General features: G+C 30.8%; 1 protein-coding gene across 1 annotated transcript; it reads right to left on the bottom strand.

Moving 5' to 3' along the window:
- Positions 1 to 12,360: 12,360 nt before the first annotated feature.
- Positions 12,361 to 16,322, bottom strand: LOC107915717 (fasciclin-like arabinogalactan protein 17). The gene is made up of 3 exons (XM_041103442.1): positions 14,877 to 16,322; positions 13,130 to 13,260; positions 12,361 to 12,699 (listed from the first exon to the last, which is right to left on the bottom strand). The coding sequence occupies exons 1-2, from the start codon at positions 16,180 to 16,182 to the stop codon at positions 13,184 to 13,186; spliced, it is 1,383 nt and encodes a 460-aa protein (XP_040959376.1). The 5' UTR covers positions 16,183 to 16,322; the 3' UTR covers positions 12,361 to 12,699; positions 13,130 to 13,183.
- Between the last annotated feature and the right edge of the window lie 6,819 nt (positions 16,323 to 23,141).

Below are 23,141 nucleotides of genomic sequence, written 5' to 3'. Positions count from 1 at the left end.
CCACAAATACGTAGTCATAAAATTATTTTAATATTATTTTTAGTGTTTATAGCATGTTAATTGAGATGTGTGAAAATTTCGTGATTTAATTTTACCGATTGGATAGTTAATTTGATAAAAGGGCTTAATTATGTAAAATGCAACAGTGGCATACTAATTGTTTAAGTGTTTATTTGCTATGATTAATTAATTATGAAGTCCTTAAGTGGTTATTTGACCCTTGTTTATTTGAGTGGACGGTTTTGGATTTATAATATATGGTTTTCATATTAAATTATAAAGGTTAGTTTTGTAAAATTAGTAAAATATGTTAATATAATAAAACATAAAAAAAAACATGCATTAGGTCATCTTTCTTTCACCGAAACAAGAAAAGAAAAAGGGGGTTTTAAAGCTTTTGAACATTCAGCCTTGGTTCAAGCTTGATTCAAAGTTCGTTTTTGCTCGGTTTTTGATAATTTTTATGTTTTTGAGATCATTGCTTCGAATACTAGCTAGCCCATGTTGAAATTTTTGAATTTGTTGATGTATTTATGATTTTCCATTGATGATAGCTTGTGATTTTTGTTGTTTGATGATGAAAAATAAATATATGTTGTTAGATTGTCAAGTTTAATTAAGTGATTTTTAGTAAAAATGCCTATCTAGGATTAAATTGTGAATTTCAAAAATTTAAGGGTCAAAATGTGAAATAAATGAAAGACATGGGCTGCTAGGGACCTTAGTGAAATTCGGCCAAGCTTGGGTGTGGTAAAATTTTGAATATTTTGTGTTTTGTGAAATAGGGACTAAATTGTGAAAAATGTGAAATGTTAGGGGCTAAAATGTAATTTTCCCATTTATTCATTTTTGGATGAATTTGAATAAATATATTATTAAACAAGTCAAATTTGTATTAATTTAGATCAAGAAAAGAGGAATTTGGATTTGGATTGGGGGAAATCAAAGTGGTCGAATAGTCGTCCCGGTCCGTTTGTCTTCGTCCGAGGTAAGTTCATAAGTTAATAAATGTTGTAAATTTTGAATGTATATGTTTTAAATATGCCTAATTGGAATGCATATATATTTTACATATTGCCGAATTGTTATAAGCATGGTGTGACTTGTATTGAGCTCGAATCGATCGAATTATGACGTCCGAAAGCCCCGTACGAACCATAGGAATAGTTAGGATACATATGTCATGACATAGGATTTTGATTTGAGATTTCGTGTAAGACCACGTCTGGGACATTGGTATCGATTTGAGACTTTCGTGTAAGACCCTGTCTAGGACAATGGCATCGATATTTAATTACATGTAAGACCACGTCTGGGACATTGGCATTGTACGAGCTTTATGAACTCTCCAAGTATCCTTATTGATTCCGAACGGTTCAACGGGCAATGTCAAGATGAGACCGAATGTGAATTTGAGTTAAATGACTCAGGTATGTATACGGTTTAAATGTTCATGAAAGTAAAGGTAAGTAAAGTACTTACATGATTATATGAATTTGCAAGCATGATAAATGTATATGTGGTAAAGATTTGCTTGATTGGCCTTGTTAAATTGAATTATGTATGTTATTGAAATAATTTTATTTGCTTATAACTTACTAAGCTTTCTAAGCTTACTTTGTGTGTTCTTTCAGTGTTTTATAGATTTTGGAAGATAGTTACGAGCTCGGGGATCGTCAAGGAAATCCGTCACACTATCGAACGCTATTTTGGTATTTTAAAAGCTTGAAACTTTGAACATATAGCATGTATAGGCTAGCATTTGTCTTGGTTGGTTTTCAAATTTGTATATATTTAGCCATGCGAAAATGGCTCAATCTTAATGCCAATGTTCTAATGTTTAAGTAATTTTGGTCGTGATATATGTGTGTGGTAATATTGATATAGGATGTGTTTTGATTGTGGATTGTTAATGATGTTTAGGTTATGCATTTTTGGTCATGGTATATGTTATGTAGTGTGTTTAATATATGATTTTAGTATGAAGTAAAGATATATATATGTGGCTTATGATTAGTTCACTTAAGTATTTGCTTATTACTTGAGTTTATTATGGAGAAAGGTTCCTTTGTATATATGCTTGTAATGTTTTGAATTATAATTAGGTAATGGGTGATGAAAAGCTTGGTCTATAATCAGTTATGAAAATAGCTCACTTTAAAAGTGTGTTTTTGGTATATGAAACATAGGTTAAATAATGTTATGTCATTATTTTGGATTGTTTATTTAGGTGCGAATGGTGATGGTAAATTATGGATATATTTTATGGTAGCTTGGTTTGATCATATGAGTTTGAAATTGTGGACTGAATGTATGAATGTTGAAACGGTTGATTATATGTTATTTGGTTAGTCATTGAACATGTGCATTTGGGATAATTATGATATGATCATTTGTGATTTGGCTATTTTGATTCGGTTTGCAATGACAAATATATATATGCGAATTAGGTGTGCAAGGGAATGTTAAATGTGTTCATTAGATTAATGTGTTTATTTTTGTTTTTTAGGGTAAGATACGCATTATACATATTTATATACATCAATAGTATGTTTGGCTAGGTTGTAATGTTACTAAAGTCGCATACGTGATTGCATAATAATTATTGTAATATGATTCGGATGGCTATTATTATGTGCTTGTGCAGAAATTATGAAATGTTATGTTTGATATTTAACTAATGAAATATACGAATGCCATTAATATTAAGGTTACGTGGTTCGAACATTAATCTGAATTAAGTACATGGAATTTGGCTTTGTTGCATATTAGTTAAATTCGAATGTGTGGTTATATAGATTATATTAATATGGTCGAAATTTGAAGCTAGTTTGTATATGCATTATAAGTAATAAAGCATAACAAATTTTATCTGGTTACATGTTCTTTATGTGCAAAAATTTAATTAACATGATTTTGGTGGATGATTGATATTGGATATAGAAGTTGGTATAACCATGTGTATAAAAATGATAAATGACTATACGAAACTGTGTTTTGTTCGGTAATGCCTCGTAACCCTAATTCGACGACGGATACAGGTTAGGGGTGTTACATTTTTGCCACAAAAACTTATCGAAATATGCTCAATTCCCATAAATAGAGATTGAACTCTTGACCGCATGATTAAAAAAATGAGCTACTACTATATCACACCCGTAATTAATATAACAAATTTAGTATATTCAATTAGAAGTTGTATTTTAAAATAGCAAATGGACTTTTTTTTTTCTCATAAACCCTCGGAAGGTCTGAAAACAGATCATCAATTTTATTAATTGAAATCAGAATCTCAATTAGTCATTATTTAAAAGTAGAAGAGAAAAACTTTAGGGCAAAAACACTAGAAAAGTTCATTATTTAAATCTGAACAAATGAATCACGTGATTGATGGTGTATTAGTTAAGACATAGTGTCACAAGATTATTAAAATTAAGTGGTTTGAGTTTTAGCTCTATTAGTATGAGCATTATTGTCAATGTAGAAGGACGTGCGTTTGAGTGTGCTGAAGCGCATTATTATCTTATTTATGGGTTGGAGAGAAGCTATAGGTAATTTTACGCATTGTGTAAAAAAAAAGCGGATATGATCAGAACCTATAATGAGATTATTCAAAAAATATTGTAAATATTTTTGTTGCTATAATAACAAACTTAGGCCTCAAAGTTTACACATTATATTTATGTAGTCTTGATTTTGACAAATTTAACCCACAACATTTACACGTTCTATCAATTTTATCCCGATTTAATAAATTTAATCCGCAACATTTATACATTTTGTCAACATTTACATAGAATATATAAATATTAAGAGTTAAATTTATTATTATACAAATCAAATTTATATACAACTGACGAAAACCTTAATATCAGGACTTATTATTCATAGTTGTTCACCTTCAAAATTGATAGATTAAATTGCTCCTTAAGTAAAACTAATTTATTCAATTTCGATAACAAATACTTTTACAGAAAATAAATAAATTTAATTTGAGAAACATATTTAAGATAATACTTTATTTAAGGCTAACAGCTTTAAACATGTATGAAGAACTATAGAACAAGTCTTTTGACGAAGACTCGACCTGAAGGGAAAGAATATGCCAACACCCTTTTAGAGCTAAGGTGTTTATGGTTATATTTTTCGATCTGGGTTATCTTGGGTTCAGCTTATTTTACTGTTTAAAAATATTTTTATATTTTATAACTAAATTTGACTAAATATTTTTATTATTTTTTAAATAATAGGACAAGTTATTTAGATAGATTTAAATAAATTAAACTCGGGCTTAAAATATTTTTCAGAATTAATATTAGATCTAATGTAACTCGACCATGAACACCATTGTTTTTTAATAGTTTTATTATAATGTTTAAATTTACTCATAATCTCTCTCCAACCCATAAATAAGAGGATAATGCGGTTTAGCGCACTCAAACTCACGTCCTCTTACATTGACAGCCAATCGAGTTAGGACTCAATCGACATTTTTAGAATAATAGTTGAAGTTTTTTATTCACATTCCAAGATTTAAAGTTTAAATCCTAGAATTGTAATTCCCTCCCTCGTATTATAATTTTACCAAAATAAAACCATAAATATATATATGTAAATAAAAATCATGTCATTTAAAATTTTAATTATATCGACCCATGTTACCATTAGAAAACTAACATGCAAAATAACATATTAGAATAAAATATTTGTAAATTACATGTACTGCTTTAAAAAATTTATGAATTATGAAAACAATTTTGCTCCCTCAAATTTTGTTATTAGTTTCTATTCTAAGCATGAGATGTATATTTATTCTTTATATTTTGATTTAATCAATTTTAATTCTTAATTTTTTTAATTTTAATTTTTTAGTCATGACCTAAACCGTAACAGTTAAATTTGGTAGGTTAAATTTTGCTGTTAATCTCATACTATGCGTAAGTTATGGACTTTAGTCTCAGTTTTCCTATTCAATCATTTTTAGTCTCTTTTGAATTTGAAAGTTCAATCTCAACTAGGGGAGAGCATTCGGTCGATTCAAATCGAATCGAGTGAAATGTTTTTGGGTTAATTGAAGAGTTGAATTTTTTTTCAAATCGAGTCGAATTAAATGAAATTCAAGTCGAGTTGAATCGAGTGAAATTATTAGATTTAAATTAAAAAAATCAAACATGTCAAATTAAATTCTTGTTACATTATAACTAATTCCATGTTAGAACACATAAATTTGAAATTAAAAAAAGAAGAAGATACTTTAGTATTATAAACTTAAATCATTGATTAACTTATTAAGGTCTCAAATTTTTAAAAGTTTTACTTTCTTTATATATTCTTTAGAATTTTTATAAATTTTTTAAAATATAAATTTTTAGAATTTTTATAAATATTTTAAAATTTAAAAATTATTTTGAATTTTTGAAAATCATTTTAAAATTTTTATTGAGAAAGACCAATTTGCTCGTTTTCAAAATTAACAAGGACCAAAGAGGTATTTACATTATTCGAATTATTAAAGTTATTCAAATTGTAAAATTCAACTAGACTCAAACTCAAATCACTTATTCGAGTTGACTCGAAAAAATTGAGCAACTCAAATAACTTGATTCAATTAACTCGAAATTCAAACATTTTTCATTTTTTTTGGAATTGAATCAAGTTTTGCTCACTCTAATCTCAACTCAAAAACGTAGTTGTTAAATCCATTAACGAAAAATAGTATAGCTTTTTGTAAATATAACGTAGAGATAACAAGCCAGTATGATATTACATATGTCGAAACCACTTTTTTTAAAACAAAATTTGGTTGTCGACTTTTAAAAATAAAACTGGAGTCGCCACCGATCCTTTATTAAGGTGATTCCGGCCCACCTCAAAAATTATTTTGGTCTGCAAATTTTGAAAACAGGTTCGGGAGTCAGTTACGCACGAGGAAGGGTTAGCACCCTCGTAACGCCCAAAAATCGGTACCAAATTGACTATTTAATGTCTTAGTGTCGAAAGTTAAAAAAGATTTTAAAATAAGCTTGAATGATGAAATTGGCAAAAGGATAATCAATTGTTCAAGTCATGTAAAGAAATCGAGTCCCAATACGTTAGGGTACAATTCCTCATAATCCCCAAACTTGAATGTCACTTTTATTTTATACGAAAATCCTCATTTCGAGAAAGTAACATGCCACACCCAATACGTTAGGGCACAACAAGTTAAGTTCCCAAAAATGATTTTTATGCATTTTGAATAAAAATATTCTTGGTCATTTAGGATTGACAAAGAAATCAGAACCCAATACGTTAGGGCTCAATTTCCCTCGAAAATCCCAAACCTCGAATAATACTTTTATTCAAAAAAAAACCTTTAAATCAAGAAAATAACTTTGATGAATAGTTAAAACCAAAATATATTTTTGAAGGGGTATGTTAAAAGGGTTAATGTACCATATGATACAAATTCTTTAATTTAAAGCATGTATACATAAATATTTACAAATATATATACAAGTATAATATACACGTACATTTGCAAACAAAAAGAAGGAATGAAATACATCAGATAAAAACAAATAGAGATACATGCATTAAAAAAAAGTATAAAAGTATGCATATGTATTTATTTACAAAGTAAAAATGTATAATCACATATGTATTGGTAAAACAGGAAAAATGCGTATATATATATATGGAAAATGCACATGTAATTATAAAAAAAATATGTATATGAAAGATGCGTGCAAATATATAAAAAATAATAATGAAAATAATAGTGATGACAAAACTAATTAAATAATATAACATTAAGAATGCAATAATAATATTAACAATATTAAAAAAACTAAAATGTCAAATGAAGGATTAAATCAAAAATAAAAGAATTTTGAGGGTCGAATTTTAAAAAAAATACGCGAATGGACTCAATTAAAGTGCGCACAAAAGCAGGAGGACCCAAGTGGAAATTAATCCATCCTCTCAAAACACTGCGCAGCTAAGGACTGAATCGAAACGCAGATCAAATATGCGGTCTAATTTTTTAAAAAACAAACAGGTTTAATTGCAACGCGCCACGAACAGGAGGGACTCAATGCGCAAATAAACCATATGACGTCAGAGCGCGCGGATCCTCCCCTTCGGGTCGGGTCACCGCGCGGGTCAGGGCCTGGACGAAACGACACCGTTTTGCATGTTATTTAAAACAATTTTTTTCTCTTTTAAAATCATTTGAATCCGAATGAGGAAAAAAATGTTTATTCGGTGCTCTACTAGGGTTTAATCCCTAGCGTCCTAGCGTCGTTCGCCCGTGCTCGTGCCCCGATCGCGACGGAGCCGGCCTCCCTTGGCGTCGCCGGTGAAAGAGATAAGATTCCCTTTTCCTTTTTTTGTATTATTTATTTAGAAAAACAAAATAAAAAGAAAAAAAGAAAATAACGAAAAGAAAAAGAACAAAAATCCAATTTCACCTTGAAAATCTATGTATTCTCAGTGTTTTCTCTCTACTCCTTTTTTGCTTCCCTTTTTCCCTCTCCTTTATAGATTAAAAGTGGCTTTTTATAGCTTGAAAAAGAAAAATAAAATGCTATTGCTTGCTATTTTTTCTCCTTTGGACTCCTTGAGTCCGTTTTGCAGGCAGACGTGGGGAGAAACGTGCGCGTGAAGGCCGAAACTTGCGGCGGCTGGAGAGTACTCCGGAGGCTGTTGCGGCGCTGGAACAAAAGGAGCTAGGGTTTTTACTTAGGTTTTGTTTTGCTGAGTCGGGCTAGGTTAATTTGATTTGGGCTGGGTTATTGGGCTTATTTATTTCTTTAGGTTTTATTTATTTAACAGGCCGGATAAAATTGGGCCCTACAACATATGTAATAATATAGTTATCATATAAAATTTTGAAAAGGATATAATTAAATAACTACCCTTTCAATTATAACTTCATTCAATTTTTAGAATTTTAAATTAAAAATAACTAAATTAAAATATAAAAACTAAACACTTAATTTATGCATGGTATACAAATTAAGGGTGAGTAAAATTCAATTCGACTAAAAAAATTAAAAAAAAATTTGAATTTCGAATTATTTGAATCGAATTAATCGAATTGACTCAATTTTTTTGAATTTCAAATTCAAATCGAATTAATTTCGAATAACTCCAATAATTCAAATAAACAAAATATTAAACCCTTTTTACTTTCCTTGCCCCCACCCTGTCAAATCATTTTACTTTTCCAAAAATTTTACTTCCCTTCGAACCCCTCAAACTTTTTTTCTTTTATTTTCTTCTAAATTTTTACTTTCCTCTAAACCTCATTTTTTTTCCTTTTACTTTTTCCCCAAAATTTTTACTTCATCCAAACCCCCAAAAAAATTTCCTTTTGCTTTCCCCTAAAATTTTTACTTCCCCTAAACTCCAAAAACTTTTTTTCTGAATTTATATTTACTATTTATATTATTGAATTAAATTTTACAATTTGTACTATTTATATTATTAAATTATTTAATCATGTTAAATTTTTATCAATTTCTGTTAAACTTGAATTATTGATGATGCCATAAAATATTCGTGTTAAAATTTTTTGTTGTTATTAATTTCACATTTTATCTTTAAAATAACTTTTATTAAAAAAATCTCATTTTTTTACATTTAATACTCTTTTTTTTTAATTTCAAAATACATTGTGACAAGAATCAAAAGATAATTGAAGCAACTAAGCATGCAAAGAAGTTAACCTGTATATAAAATATTAATAAATAAATTATGAGGGGATGAAAGTTAATAACAAATTTGATTACGATGGATGGCAGTACTATAAGGACTCAAAGTCATTTTCATAATTTAACTCAAATAAATATATTTGAGTCGATTTTATTCGAATTCCATCTTATTCGATTCGATTCAAGAAAATTTCAAATCGAGTTAGGATGATAAAATATGATTCGTTATCTAAAAAAACTCAAAATTTTTTATTTGATTCGATTCAATCGAACGCTTACCCTTAATACAAACTGATAACATAATTTATTTTTGATAAATAATATTTCATAATCCACAAGTGTGATTTTGATATATAGTAATACAAAGAACAATAATAATAAAATGACTTGCAGCAAATACAATTTCATGTGAAGACGAAAGGAATATATTTATTTTATTATTGGCACACCACACACATTATATATAATAATAATTTAATTTTAATGCCTTTCTGTTTTTCATATGTTAACGAGTGGGATTGGCCACATGGTCGGCTCTTCACTGTCATCTACATCCCACAAAATTGCACACATAAATTTTACAATAAATTTAATAATTTTAACTACTTCATACTATAGTCGATTAAGTCTTAACTCGATTAATATTGACATTATTGTCAGTGCAGAAAGACGTGAGTTTGAGTACGTTAGCGCATTATAATCCTATCTAAAGAGTGGAGAAAGACTGAATAATTCTAAGTATTATATAAAAAAATTTATTCCATACTCTAACTCATATATTTTACTAAAATTGAAATGTTAATTTGTAAAAAATTAATAATGTAAACAAAATTGAATTATGACAATTATTATTTGATAAAATAATGAAAAATAAATTAATTAATATATATGTTGAGCCATAAAATAGGTTAGAGTAGTTGACGATGACTGACATAGTGATTGTGTAAAAAACCATATAAGACTGTACATAGATTATGAGGTAAGAGGCGCGAGTTATGGTGAGCTTTCTATGCGTGCATTTGGATTATTATGTTAGCAAAGTTAAAAAATATTAATTTTTTCATCCGTTTTTGAGTAATTTGACAAACAATTCAACTAGAAACAAGTATAAATTGATAATTTTTGTATATTATTTTAGCTTCTACCCTTTTTTCACCTAATCTTTGATTTTTTTTTTTACTCTAATCAATACTTTTAAAAATATAATTTTTGGATGACCAAAATGAAAGTATAAACATGATGTTACATGTATAGTTTACTTCCGTTAAAGATTTAATGCCTGAGTGACTAAAATGAAAATACTTTAAAAATTGAGTGACTAAATTGCGACAATTTCATTTTAGGTGACTAAAATAAAAGCGCCTTAACTAAGTAATTTATCCATAAATTAAATTTGAGAAAAAGATGTTATTGAACAAATTTTATTTGATGAAGACTCAATTTGAAGGGAAAGAATATGCCAACACCCCTTCTTTTAGAGCAAAGGTGTTTATAGTTATATTTTTCAGTAGGGCTTATTTGCCAATTTTACTATTTAAAAATATAATAATATATAAATATAAATAAATTTATTATTATTTAAATAGTAAAACGGATTATTTGTCTAAAACTTTTTAAAATTAGACTTGATCTGATCTAATCCGACTTATAAACATCTCAATTCCCACACCATAATTTAGGGTCATTCCCTCCCTCATACTATAATTTTACCAAAATAAGCATTATGTCATTTAAAAGTTTAATTTGAATGCCATTAGTAGATTAACATGCAAAATGAACATGTAAGAATAAAATATTTTAAAATAATTACTTCAAAAATTTTATAAACTATGGGCATATTTTTTATAGGTCAAATTCTGTTATTAATTTATTCATTAATGTGTAAGATGCGTATTTAGTTATCGTGTTATGATTTGGTTAATTTTAGTCATTGTATGTTTTTGATTTTGACTTTCAATTATGACCTAAATGAGAACAATTAAATACATTAGGTTAAATTTTGTTATTAGTTTCATACTATACGTAAGTTACGGATTTTAGTTTTTGTTCTTTTATTTTATCATTTTTAGTTTATATATGTATATATATATTACTTTGAAATTTCAATCCTAATTCAAACATTAGCCGTTAAATCTATTAACTAAAATAATGCAGCTTTTTGTGAGTATGATATAGAAATAGCAAGCAAGCTTCACATTACATATGTGATAATATATGTATATATATATTAGGGTTATGTAATAATATGTTTGTCATATAAAATTTCAAAAAAAATAGAATTTAATAGCTACCATTTCGACTAGCACTGAAATTTTAATTTTAAAAATACAAGACTATAAACCACAAGGGTGATTCCGATGTATCGGAATGAAAAAAAGAAGCAATAATAATAAAATGAATAATATAATTTTTTATCCTTGAATTTGGCAATTAAATCCACTTTGGTATATTTACTTTTTTGTCCATTTTGGTATATGAACTTGGCAACTAGATCTATTTTAGTCCCTGAACTTGGATTCCGTTAAGATTTAATGATGTGGCTAGTGTTATTGGAACAAGACCAAATCATTGAGTCAGTCGATTGAATTCATTGGGCCAAAAATCAATCGGTGTAACAATTTGAACAAAGGAGTTGAACCGATTAAATTGAAAACTGCTTGAAATAGGTAAATATATATATAAAACTAGAAAAAATTGGAAGTTAAAACATGTTCAATCAATTTTATAAAATTTCTTATATATAATTAATTATTGTTAATCTAGTGGTAGAACCAATTAAACTAATTGAATCAGAAATCAATAATCTAATCGTGTGAACCAAAAACCTATTAATAGATAAGAACACATTCCAACTAATTCTCGAAAAATATAAATTTGTATCATATTCGAACTAGTAACTAATCCCGATATTGAAGTATTGAACAAACTCATATAAGCAAAAAAACTCAAATATCCTTCATCATGAGACATATAATTGTCACCATAAATAAGAACAAAAATTCCAACATAAGTGATTAATATTGACATAATAGAGGTAAGTGAATCAATAAAGTAGCCAAACTCGAAACAACCACAGATCTCATTATTAAAACACTAAATGTGACACTTTGAATTGTATCACATTATCACCTAAAAATTTATATAAATTTTTTAAATTTTCAAGTAATAATACAATAAAGTATCATGTCATTAAACTTTTATATTTTTAAAGAATGATTAAATAAAAAATAAAATACCAAATAAACCTAGGAAAAAAAATTATATTATCCTAAAAAAGAAATGAATATTGCAGCAAAACAAAAGAAAAGTAGAATTTCATTTTTTGTTGAATGGTGAAGACAAGAGGAATATATATATATATATATTTTATTATTCCCACACCAAACACACATAATTTTATTTTTCATCTTATTAAGTGGGATTGCCGACATGGTCGGCTCTTCACTGTCATCTTATACATTTAATATTATTTATTTCTTTATTTTATTCATATTTATATATATCTATGCTTATTTATTGATTATTTGATTATTATTTATGAACATTTTCCCTTAATATTTGTGAACATTTTGTTTATCGTTCACAAACAAATACATTTAATTCAAAAACGAACAGTTATTTACACATATAACTTTAAATAAACAAACACAAACAATTTTAAAACTTTTAGCGAACACGAACAGACAAGCTTAAAAATAAACAAACGAACATGAACAGGAATCCGTTCGTTCAAGCTCGATTCATTTACAACCCTGGCAACCACCTCCCTTCCTCCACCACCACTATCACCAGATTATTACACACATAATTTGACAGAATAGAAAAGAAAAGAAAGAAAAAATCTTGTAGACTTGAGGATCAGCAACCAACCAGGGTGACCTTTTTGCTGCCTTATGAACCATAGAATATAGAACAAAAAAGGGGAAAGAAGAAAAAAAGAAAACTAAAATCCTAATGCAGAGAGCAAAACATCATTCCAGGACTTTATACTATGCTGGTTCACCTGCATTTGATCAGTAATTGAATAAATTAGTAAAGCATTCACTGTGGCAGTCTCTTTTTTTTCTTTTTTTTTTTGGAAAATGAGATACTTGACTTGGACAAAAAGTTAAATAAAAGAGAAAAAAAAGGAAAAATAATAAATTTTTTGAGGCCAAAAAGGAAAAAGAAAGAAAATCTGCAGGTGCCATAAAAGATGGACCAATTCTGTTGTTGACCTTTAATTTAGAATCATATACTATAGGCAGAAATGTATTAAATAATGTGACAATCATGCATGTTTCACAAGGGTGTGTAGGCAGCTGGATTGAGCTGTAAGAGTTTTGTCTTTTATTTACTGCAGACTAGAGTAAAAATGGAGCTAATTCTGATGCAGAATGACATGGTGAGTGGATGAACACATAGAGCTAAACATGAAGATTCATTTCTTTTACCTTTTTTTGTTGTTTGAAGATTTGTTTATGATATGGGGGAAGTAATTGTTGTGTTCATTGTCGGCAAGAGGTGAAACGTGAATCTTGTCCAATAGCCACAAGCATTCGGCATGCAGCTTCAAGCAACTTCCCTGCCAAACATTTTAAGCAAATTAAGTATTAGGCCCCCCAGTCCTATTTAAATAAGGAAGATCAACTGAAAGCTACTTATTAACTTGGTGAAAACAACTTCCCATCTTAAGAAATTCTTAAGTTAAAACAAATGTGATACGAGTTCGGTACTGTCGGACATATATCTGTATTTGACACTCACCCGAAGTCCAAGTAATAGAATGATAATTTTATAGGAAGAAAACAAATATGTGAGTGAACACATGGCGTGATGGAATTTATTTTCTACAAGGGAAAACAAAGGGCAGTCAAGATTCCTCTGAAGTCCAAACAAAATTTTATTGTTGTTAAGCTGGAACTTTCATATCCTTTTATTTTGGTAAACCCAACTAATTCCAAAACAACAACTTCATACATACATATATTCTGCTACCCACCATTAATCTTCATATAAAATTTTAGCATGTTTTATTTGCCATGACTTTGGCTCATCACAACTCTTAATACAACTAGAATCTACCGATGTCGAATACATAATCGTATCCAACACTCGCCTTTGAAGCCGGTAAAATAAATTGCAACTACTCCGAAAACAAAGGATATATATATTGCATGACACTCAAACCAGCTACGGTAGATGAAACTTTAATTCAAAACAAAGTTCATGACCTTTAACTAATTAACAAAGGTCAGGGAGAAAGGTGGTAAACAGTCAATGTCATTCAGGAAACTATAAATTTCCCTCACAACAACCAGGTTGATGTAAAGCTACAAAACAATATCAAGTCACATTCACAAGTGAAATTGTAATAAAAATAAGAGAATATATATATATTATTTCCCACAGAGAGCTGCAGTTCATCTTTCTAAGACATAATGAACCCACCAAACATATTATCAAATTCTTGATTAAGTTAAAGAAATGAGTTTCATTGATTTTCGATGCCTATGCTATTTGTCACAAGTTCAAATCTTGGAGACGGCACTGTTAGAAGGGGCAGCCACGAACCCCAAACATGGACCGCAAAACGGACATGAAAAATACCAAAGAAATGAAATGAGTTTCATTATCAATTTCTTACCAAAAGCTAAAATGTCCTAAACTTTAGGTCCAAGGCACCACCTCGACTTTAGGTGTTTGATAATAAACTATAAGCTTTCCTTTTCTTAGTTCAAGAGTTGATAAATATTTATATTTTTAACCTAATTACATTAATTAATCATATAAAAATATATTTTTTAATTTATAAATAAAAATTTTAATTTTATGTTAGTTAGCTTTATAACATCATTTCAGTTAGAAGTATTAAAAAATTGTTAAAAGTTATATTTTTTCTTGTCTTGAATTAAATCTATTATTATTTTTCTAGCAAATATTAAATAATGTAAGTAGACCAAATTGAATACAGGAAATTCTGAGGAAGACAACAAAAGCAAACAAAGGAATAGACAATTCTACCCTCCAAAATGATTCTAACGCACCGACACTTTCCATTTACCCACCAAAAATTCCCCGGCAACCACCGTCGCCGCCGCCACTATTCCCAAACGCCCAAATCAAGAACTTATATGAAAAGAAATCTAATTTTATAAACAATGAATCAATGATCGATGTAAAGTAATAATGAAAATGTACCTCTTCTGGGTTTCACAGTGGCAACTTTGATGGTTTTCTTTTCTTCCTTAGCTTTCTCTTCCGGCGGGAAAAGGACGCCGTCGATACCCTGAACGGAGATCCTTCCGTCGGTATAAATGTCGGGATCGAACAAATACGCAGATCCATCGCTGTGCCCGAATCTAACAGACCCATCAGCTTCTTGAGCCAACACTTTATGCGGCAACCTCAATGTATCGTACGACACTTTCCCAAATCTCCTCACCGCATTGTACATACTTTCCTCCGTCTGGTACTCTGGGATTATATGGTAATATATGATTTGCTCCGGCGCGCCAGGTTCGCTCAGCTGGTCCGTCGTTAGCTTCGCCATTGCCTCGTCGTTGGGTGCTAAAACGGTTAAAACGTAACCTTCGGAAACCAGGCGTCCCATTTCGGTGGCTAACGATGTTAAGTTCACTAAAATGTCCGCCATTTCATTGTACCCTCCGTATTGTATCAGAGTTTGGATGAAATCTTTGACTTGCCTCATTCCGTTGAAATGATGGTGAGGTCCGCCGGGTCCGGGTGCTGGTGCCGGAGCTAGCGATGGGCCTGGAGCCATTGCGTCGTAGATTGGGAGGACGGGTGGAGCTCCGGGCTTGACCGGGGGTGCTGGTTTTTTCAAGCGGTGGGTTCTGGGATCAACTTCCGGAGCTCCTTCTGGTTTGACAGCGGAGATTGAGCGAAGGCTTCTACGATTGTTGAAATCTTGTTGCACCGATCGAGGGATCAATAGTTGTTCGATGCCGTGGATGACACCGTCGGGACGGTCAACAGCGTTGGGGGAAATGACTTTGGCCGAACCAATGAATTTTTCACCGGAGGAATCGTCGCCGGAGAGTTCAACTCGTTCATTTGATAAAGTAAAATGATGGGTTAACGCCGAAGTCGATTTGGGCCATGAATGACGATCGATCCTAGCAGGGACAATGTGGTAAAGCAAGAGAGTTTGGAGGGACTTGAGATTACCAGGTTCAAGCAAAAACCGCTTGAACTCAGGGTCGAGATCCCGCTCAAGAGCTTCATTTTTAGGAGCGAAAATGGTGATATTGTGTTTGCCGACAGTTTCCTCAAGGGTCTGCAACAACAAAGCTTTCTCCACCAACTCGGCAAGCTCAGTGTAATGTGAGTCTAACAAAGCCACCAGGACTGAGTTGGAATTGATCTGACCCGAGCGAACCGTGGCTGATGAGTTCTCTTGCAATGCCAATGAGAATCTAGAACATGAGATTTGAAGAAGAAGAAGAAGAAGAAGAAGAAGAGAGTTGAAGAACATGAAAGCCATTAGTGAAGAATAAAAATCTAATATGGAATTGACAAAATGGGGGATATTATAAACCAGGAAGAGAGAAGTATTCTTTTTTCTTTCTCTCTCTGGAGAAAGTCTTTGAGTTACCGATTTAAAGAATTGTTGTAATAATATGTTTGCTAAATTAGCATTATATGCCATTCTTATTTTATTTGGCTTTTTAGGTTTTTTTTTTATTTTTTTTATTTTAAGAAAATAGATCGGTTTTTAATAGAGTGTGTGAAAGCATGTTGGTAGAAAAGTTGAGCACGCTTTTCACCAATAGTCATTTTTTTAACACTAACAATGGCAACATTTTTTAAAGGCCTTAACAATAATTTTATTTTTCTTATAAATAGTAGGTCATTTTTCATTATTTTCACTCAAATCCAATTCTCTTAATTCTTTCTAAATTCTCAACTTTCTCAATTTTCTCAAGTTTTGTTCTAAATTTTTTGATATGCTTGTTTAAAAATATTGTAAATTTATTTAATTATTTCGTATATTATTCATTTCGATTAAGTTTTCACGAATGGCAACCTCTCTGATTCGAGATGGGACCATTACCTCCGAAATCTATCACGTAAAAGTCGGGATTTAGGATTATTTTGGTTTGTACAGTCACGGGTGGAAGTCTACATAGAGGTCTCAATCGACGGCAATTTTGCGATCGTGGATCAAAGTATAACACAGGAGCCAGTTGACGGTCGTTACACAACCACAAGCTCAAACTTTTCGAATATCTGAAAATGTTGCATTATAAATACCATACAGAAGTTTGAAGGGATAATCATAAAGAAAATTTGTGGGGGCTTCCCGCTATAATCGGCATGATTTTTTTCTCCATTTCCACACTACTGGTATCTTTAACCTTCTTTCTTATCTGAAGGTCGGCACTATCAAGGACGCGGGAGGACTCTCAGGTGGACAACAGCTGTTGCGGTGGAATAAAGGTGATGTTCCTTTTGGGGTGACAACGGTTACCGTTATTAAACAAACTATTAATAACTACAACCATTGTCGTGCTAACCTGAGTTTAACATCTACTGTGTCGAAACATCCGCTCTTTGATTGAGAGCCCTCTTATGTTCTTCTCGGTGTTAGCCTTCAAATAAGAATGAAAGGTTAAATATACCATCTTCTTGGAAATAAAGAAAAAATTACATTGATTACACCGGAAATCCTTATGTTTTTCCATATGATTATGGTTTCAATCTTATGTATGGTATATATAAGGCATCTTTTGCGAGTATCTAAAAAGCTTGAACTCGTGACCTCATAACAACCGTCAATTGGCCCTCGATTATACTCAAACTGGTAGTCGCATTATGACCATCGACTAAGACCTCCACTTAGTCTTTGACCCGTAACCATATCAAACACTATCACACCCACAACCTGACTTCCATAGGATGAGTTTCTGAAGTAATAGTCTTATCCCGGCATGACATATGAAATGTATGTGTTTTGAGGTTCGTTATCGCATCCTCTACCCCTCAAATCTACTTATAAACTTTTACGGTTTAAACCCTAAAAACCTAACCCTAACAAAATAAAAAAACCTCTAACCTTAGGAAAGAAAGTGTGAAAGCGTCCAGCTGGATGCGCTTTCATATACTCTATCTAAAATTAACTTATTTTTCTAATTTAAAAAAAAACAGTCTAAAAGTCCAAATAAATTTTTTTACATACAAGGCTAATTTAGCTAATATGTTGTTGGTTTGATAATTATTTTATATTTTTAATTTTTACCGCGGTTCATATTTATTATAACTAATCTTATAATTTATTTATTGTATTTGCAAATTTTTTATCATTATAAATTTAAAGAGGGAATGGATGACCTTTTACTCGAAACATGGTCAACACAAAAAAAAATTATAAGGTAAAAATAGTATATTAATAAAGTTATATAAATTGTTTAATTTTATTTTTGAAAAACCCTAAAAATATTTTTCGTTTTAAGTCGTTTATTTTTTTTACCAACGGTGTCAATTTTCAGGTTGGTTATTATCTGCTTTTTTTTTCTCACTAACCATTTTTTTTCCTTCCCATTCACTCTTTGTACTTTCTCTCATTTCAGTTTACAAATCTATTTTGTGAGTATCTTTGCTCTCTTCATAAGTCATGATAGATAGATGACGGTGTCTGTCGTTGCTAAAACTCCATTGGCTACTAATACTTTTTTTTAGAAAAAGGGTAACACTTCGTCGGCTTCTTAACATATTTATGTTTTGAGAGTATTTTTAAAATAATAAATGATTTCACAAGTCAATTTAGACTCGTGTTGTCTTAAGTTTTATATATTTTTTTGTTTGTCTTCCATTGTTTAATAACTCTTTACTTTTAGACGTGTATGTCTACTCTTGTAGCACGTTTTTAGTCTTATTTATGCATATAATATTATTATTAAAAGTGTTTTAGAGATGATTTTATCATTTTCCTCTTGAGTTTGGATGCTCGATTTCATATCTGTTAAAATTATGATAGCTAATTCAAAGATACGCAATAATATTATCAGAATGAATTTAATTTTAAATTATATTTTATATTGGACCCTCAAATGGAAGCAGTAATTATGGCAATATAAAGCATTATAGGGCAAATTTATGGGGGGTTGTGTTTGATATCACTTTGTGGAAAATATGGAAACAGCGCAACCAATACATCTTTGATGGTATTCCCTGTAATGTCAGTAACACTATTTCATGCTGCGTGAGCTGAGCGAAAGCGGTCAAGAAGAGTGGGAATGATCGTGCCTCACATGGTCAGTACAGGAGAAGGACGGTATGTTGGGAAGCGCCGGAGATAGACCAAGTGAAACTTAATACAGCCGGTGCTTGGAAATCTCATAACTAATTGGCCTCGGTGGGGGGGTAGGTACGAGACAACTGCAGGCAGTGGTTATGGGGCTATACTCGAAGCTTGGGGAGGTGCTCTGTGCTGGAAGTAGAGTGATGGTCGATACTGGATGGTTTGCAGCTGTTGTGGGTAGATTAGGGTCTTCCCATGTTGGTTTGCATGAGCTTGCAAATGAAGACCCGATTGACTTTAGATGGCTCGATAGGCCACCAGAGATTTTAGAACAGATTATTCTGATGGATAGATTAGGGTCTTCCCATGTTGGTTTGCATGCTTTTAATTACTGTGTTGATAACATCAATAAATTTAGGATAAATTTGCAAATTATTATAGGAGCATAATTTATTTTATTAATTTATTTGACATGTGGCAACAATTTATTGGGACACATGGTTTTATTCTAACTATGCAATATCGGCAATAAATTATTTATGAACTTTTTATATTTTTTTAATTTTGATTTTGATTTATATTTTATATAATTTTTTAATTATTTATTGTCGTGAATATAAAAGAATAGTGTTATGTTAGCATGATATACATATAGATTATCATGTGTGTTGTCACGTTAATAATGTTAAAAATTAATATTTTAGTCAACATTTCTATTAAAAAAATAATTTGACTCTTTTTTCAAAAGATTAAAAACTGAATTTAGCTCAAAAAAAAGAATAAGGATCAAATTAACAGAAAGTATAAATATTGAGAGTCAAATTTATCATTATGAAAAAAAATAAATTGAGGGCCAAATTTATCATTAGGAAAAAATAAATTAAGAAAGAAAAGTTTTTAACTATTATATTTTGAACATGTGTCATCTAGGTACTAAACGAGAGCTCTAACAACTCTTGATAATTATAATTTTATTTATTTCACTTATTAAACTATTATCCTTAAATTTAAGTGATACCAAACTTCAGAAATTATTTTATGGTCCCTTACCATCACATTATTCACGGTCCATTAATTCTAATTATTTAATGGCATTTCAACAATTTTGTCCATGTCATTGACACATAATTTTGATAAATTTTTTACCCCGAACTCTAAATATTGAACCTTAAATCTCAAACCCCAAATCCAAACTTAAATCTCAACCTCAAACCATGAATCTTAAACTTAAACCCAATTTAGGGTTCGAATTTGGGGTTCAAGATTCAAAGTTTAAAGTTTAAGATTCAAAATTTAGGGCTCGAGATTCAAGTTAAAAAAATACCAAAATTATGTGTCAATTTGACATTAAAAAATTTGTTAAAATGTCATTAAAGAATTAGAAATGTACAATGAATAATGTGGTGAAAAAGATCTATAAAATAATTTTTCTCATGATTTTATGAAAAAGAAAGTTAATATTTATAAACTAACTTTTATTTAATAATTTTATAAAATCAATCTATTCTTATTAAATAATAATTTCCTTAAAAATTAAAAATTCTTCTTTAAAAAAAAACTAACCAATTTAAGAGTGAAAATTTTAGACGTAATAAACACAAAAAAGAACAAAAAAATGGGGTTGATATGAGCAGCTGAGGGTGTAGTTTTGCTTTCTCTATCGGCGGGTTTGGTGAATGTTTTCCATAGGGTTTTGTTTACTACCGAAACTGCTTAATGTAATCACAAAAAGGGAAAAAGTGGAGGCTGGAAGGTTAAAATAGCGTCGGTTGCGGGTAAAGATGACAGCGATAACACGTGGTACTCAGGAAGGAACCAAAAGGTTGCCGGTTCCTTAAGGCTTTCTTTGCTCTTTTCCCTTTATTTTCTGTTGGGAGAAGAGAGCTGTGTCTAGTTCAAGCCTTCCTATTTACAAATGACACTTGTATAGTTGGAGTGATGGTTGGAGGGTCCATTTCTGGAACACATTCAATTACGTATATCATACAAATGTGGTCGATTATTTATATTCTAGTCCTTGTCTTCTTTCTATTTTTTTCCATTTTAAAAACAGCCGATTGAATTTTAACTTAATTGGCATGAGCATTATTGCCAAGGTAGGAGCACATGGGTTCAAGTGCGTTAAACCGCATTATCTTTTTATTGATGAGTTAGGGAAGGGCTATAGGTAGTTCTAAATATGGTGTCAAAAAGAATAGATTTGATCAAAATCTATAATGAGATTGATAAAATTTTTTTATTAAAAAGCAGCTAATAAAATGTTTATTTTTATCCATAACGTTTCTTCAATCCTTATTTTAATATTTAATTTAGAGGAAAAACATGTTCAAACTCACGCCTTTTCCATTACTATAATAGCAATGGTACAATAAAGCAAAAACTTCACATCTTCCTTTCAAAGCATTGAGGGAAGATTATCCACTGATGGGTTAAAGGCATGTGATCGATGTGTTGGTTTTGTTGTTTAATCTAAAGGGTGTGTTCGTATTAATCTTACTAGGTTTGGGTTTTGATCTCACCATGGATTGCTTTCCAGTAGTCCAACAAATGCTTGCCACCAACCCTAGATCATTCAGTTAAAACAGCTTGGATATATTGTTCCACCACTCAAGACACCAACCAAATCGTATATGCAAAGGGTTATAGCTGAATTTTGAAGCTCTTTAGATAGGTAGGGCAAAGGGGCATAAGAACAGGGTGTGTTATGTTCTGTTGATAAACATTTTAAGTTTAGGAATTGTGTTGAGATTCCATAGGCCAGTATGATTTCTGGCCTGGCCCCAATGACCCAATCTCAACTTCGCTGCATATCATTTAGTTAGCAACCAGTGGTCAAATCTAACAACATATGTCCCATCATCTTTGGTAAAGTGCCAAATAAGGGAGTCCTCATTACCTATATGGATTAAGCTGATGGCTTCTGCAACTTATGGGGTAAAAAATGAATTGAAAACATTCGATATAATCTATCTATTTAATTGTTAGATTTTTTTTATATATAGAAAGTGTAGAACTGAATTATAATAAAAAGGTAATATTTCCTAAAATGGTTATTCAAGAGACCTAAGAAGTTTTCCTACACAGTCTTTGTCAAGCTCATTCTTGATATTTATTTTTGGGGTTTTAGGTGAAATTATAAATTGAGGCCCTTTTTAAAAAATATATAAAATAAAAATATATACTAGTAATAAAATAAAAAAAATTGGGCCAAATTTTTTTCTTTTTTTTTCCCTGCTTACAATGAAGCGTCGATTAGAAAACTTAAAAGGTTAAAAAAAAAATTCATGTTAAAAGTTGAAAAAAAAATTTGGGCTCCTTCAAACCCTGAACATTAGACGACCATACTTCTAAATTATCCCAGGGTCGAGCCTGATCTTTATTAACAATTTGTCACCAAATATCTAATGGAGATAGCTGAAGGATGTTTTCCAAATATAAGGTAAAGCATTAGACGTTTGTATACCAAAAAATAAAGTGAATTTAACTGGCATAATTTCGACTTTGTCAAATTCTCTAACATTAGGGAGACAAGTTACATTGCAAACAAGTTAGAATAGTTTTTGACTTTCCAATCATCATATTCAAGCCAATATTTTATGGTTCAATTCTTGCTTTAGAATAGATTAAAATGGAACATAGAATCAACATCAACATGATGGCTCCGAAACCCCTAAAGAATACTAATACTTTGTTGATGGTCGACCGGCTCCTTCGAGAGAAGTTTTTGAAGTGTCATCCTTCGAGCACTCCATCGGACCCCTAACAACAAAAGGTATTGTTCTCACTTCTCATATTGAGATTTTGTCCCTAACTTCTGCAGAGAATTGTGTATGGTTCATGAAGGGGGTGCCTCGGTTGGTGGAAACAGGTGCTTGCAAGACTTGATAAAGATGTCGGTATGGGGCATGTGAATAATAATGAGGTGGGCACAGGACGACTTGAACCACCAACACTAACCTGAGGCTTATATGGTCCTTACCTACAACCATGATACCATTTAAGCTACATAGCCCAACCGATATGCGCCTTCCATGAATTGTACACTACTCTCCGTAGAGGTTGGAGGATAAAACCTCAACACGAGGACAATACCTCTGGTTGTTGGAGGCCCAGTCAATTGCTCAAAGGACAACACTTCAAAGACTTCTCTCGAAGGAGCCAACCCCCTCAACAATACTCGAATTTTTGGAGGTGAGGAGAAA

Source organism: Gossypium hirsutum, chromosome D10 (assembly GCF_007990345.1).
Source record: "Gossypium hirsutum isolate 1008001.06 chromosome D10, Gossypium_hirsutum_v2.1, whole genome shotgun sequence".
Taxonomy (NCBI): Eukaryota; Viridiplantae; Streptophyta; class Magnoliopsida; order Malvales; family Malvaceae; genus Gossypium; species Gossypium hirsutum.
This window is presented reverse-complemented; position numbering and strand designations above follow the sequence as displayed.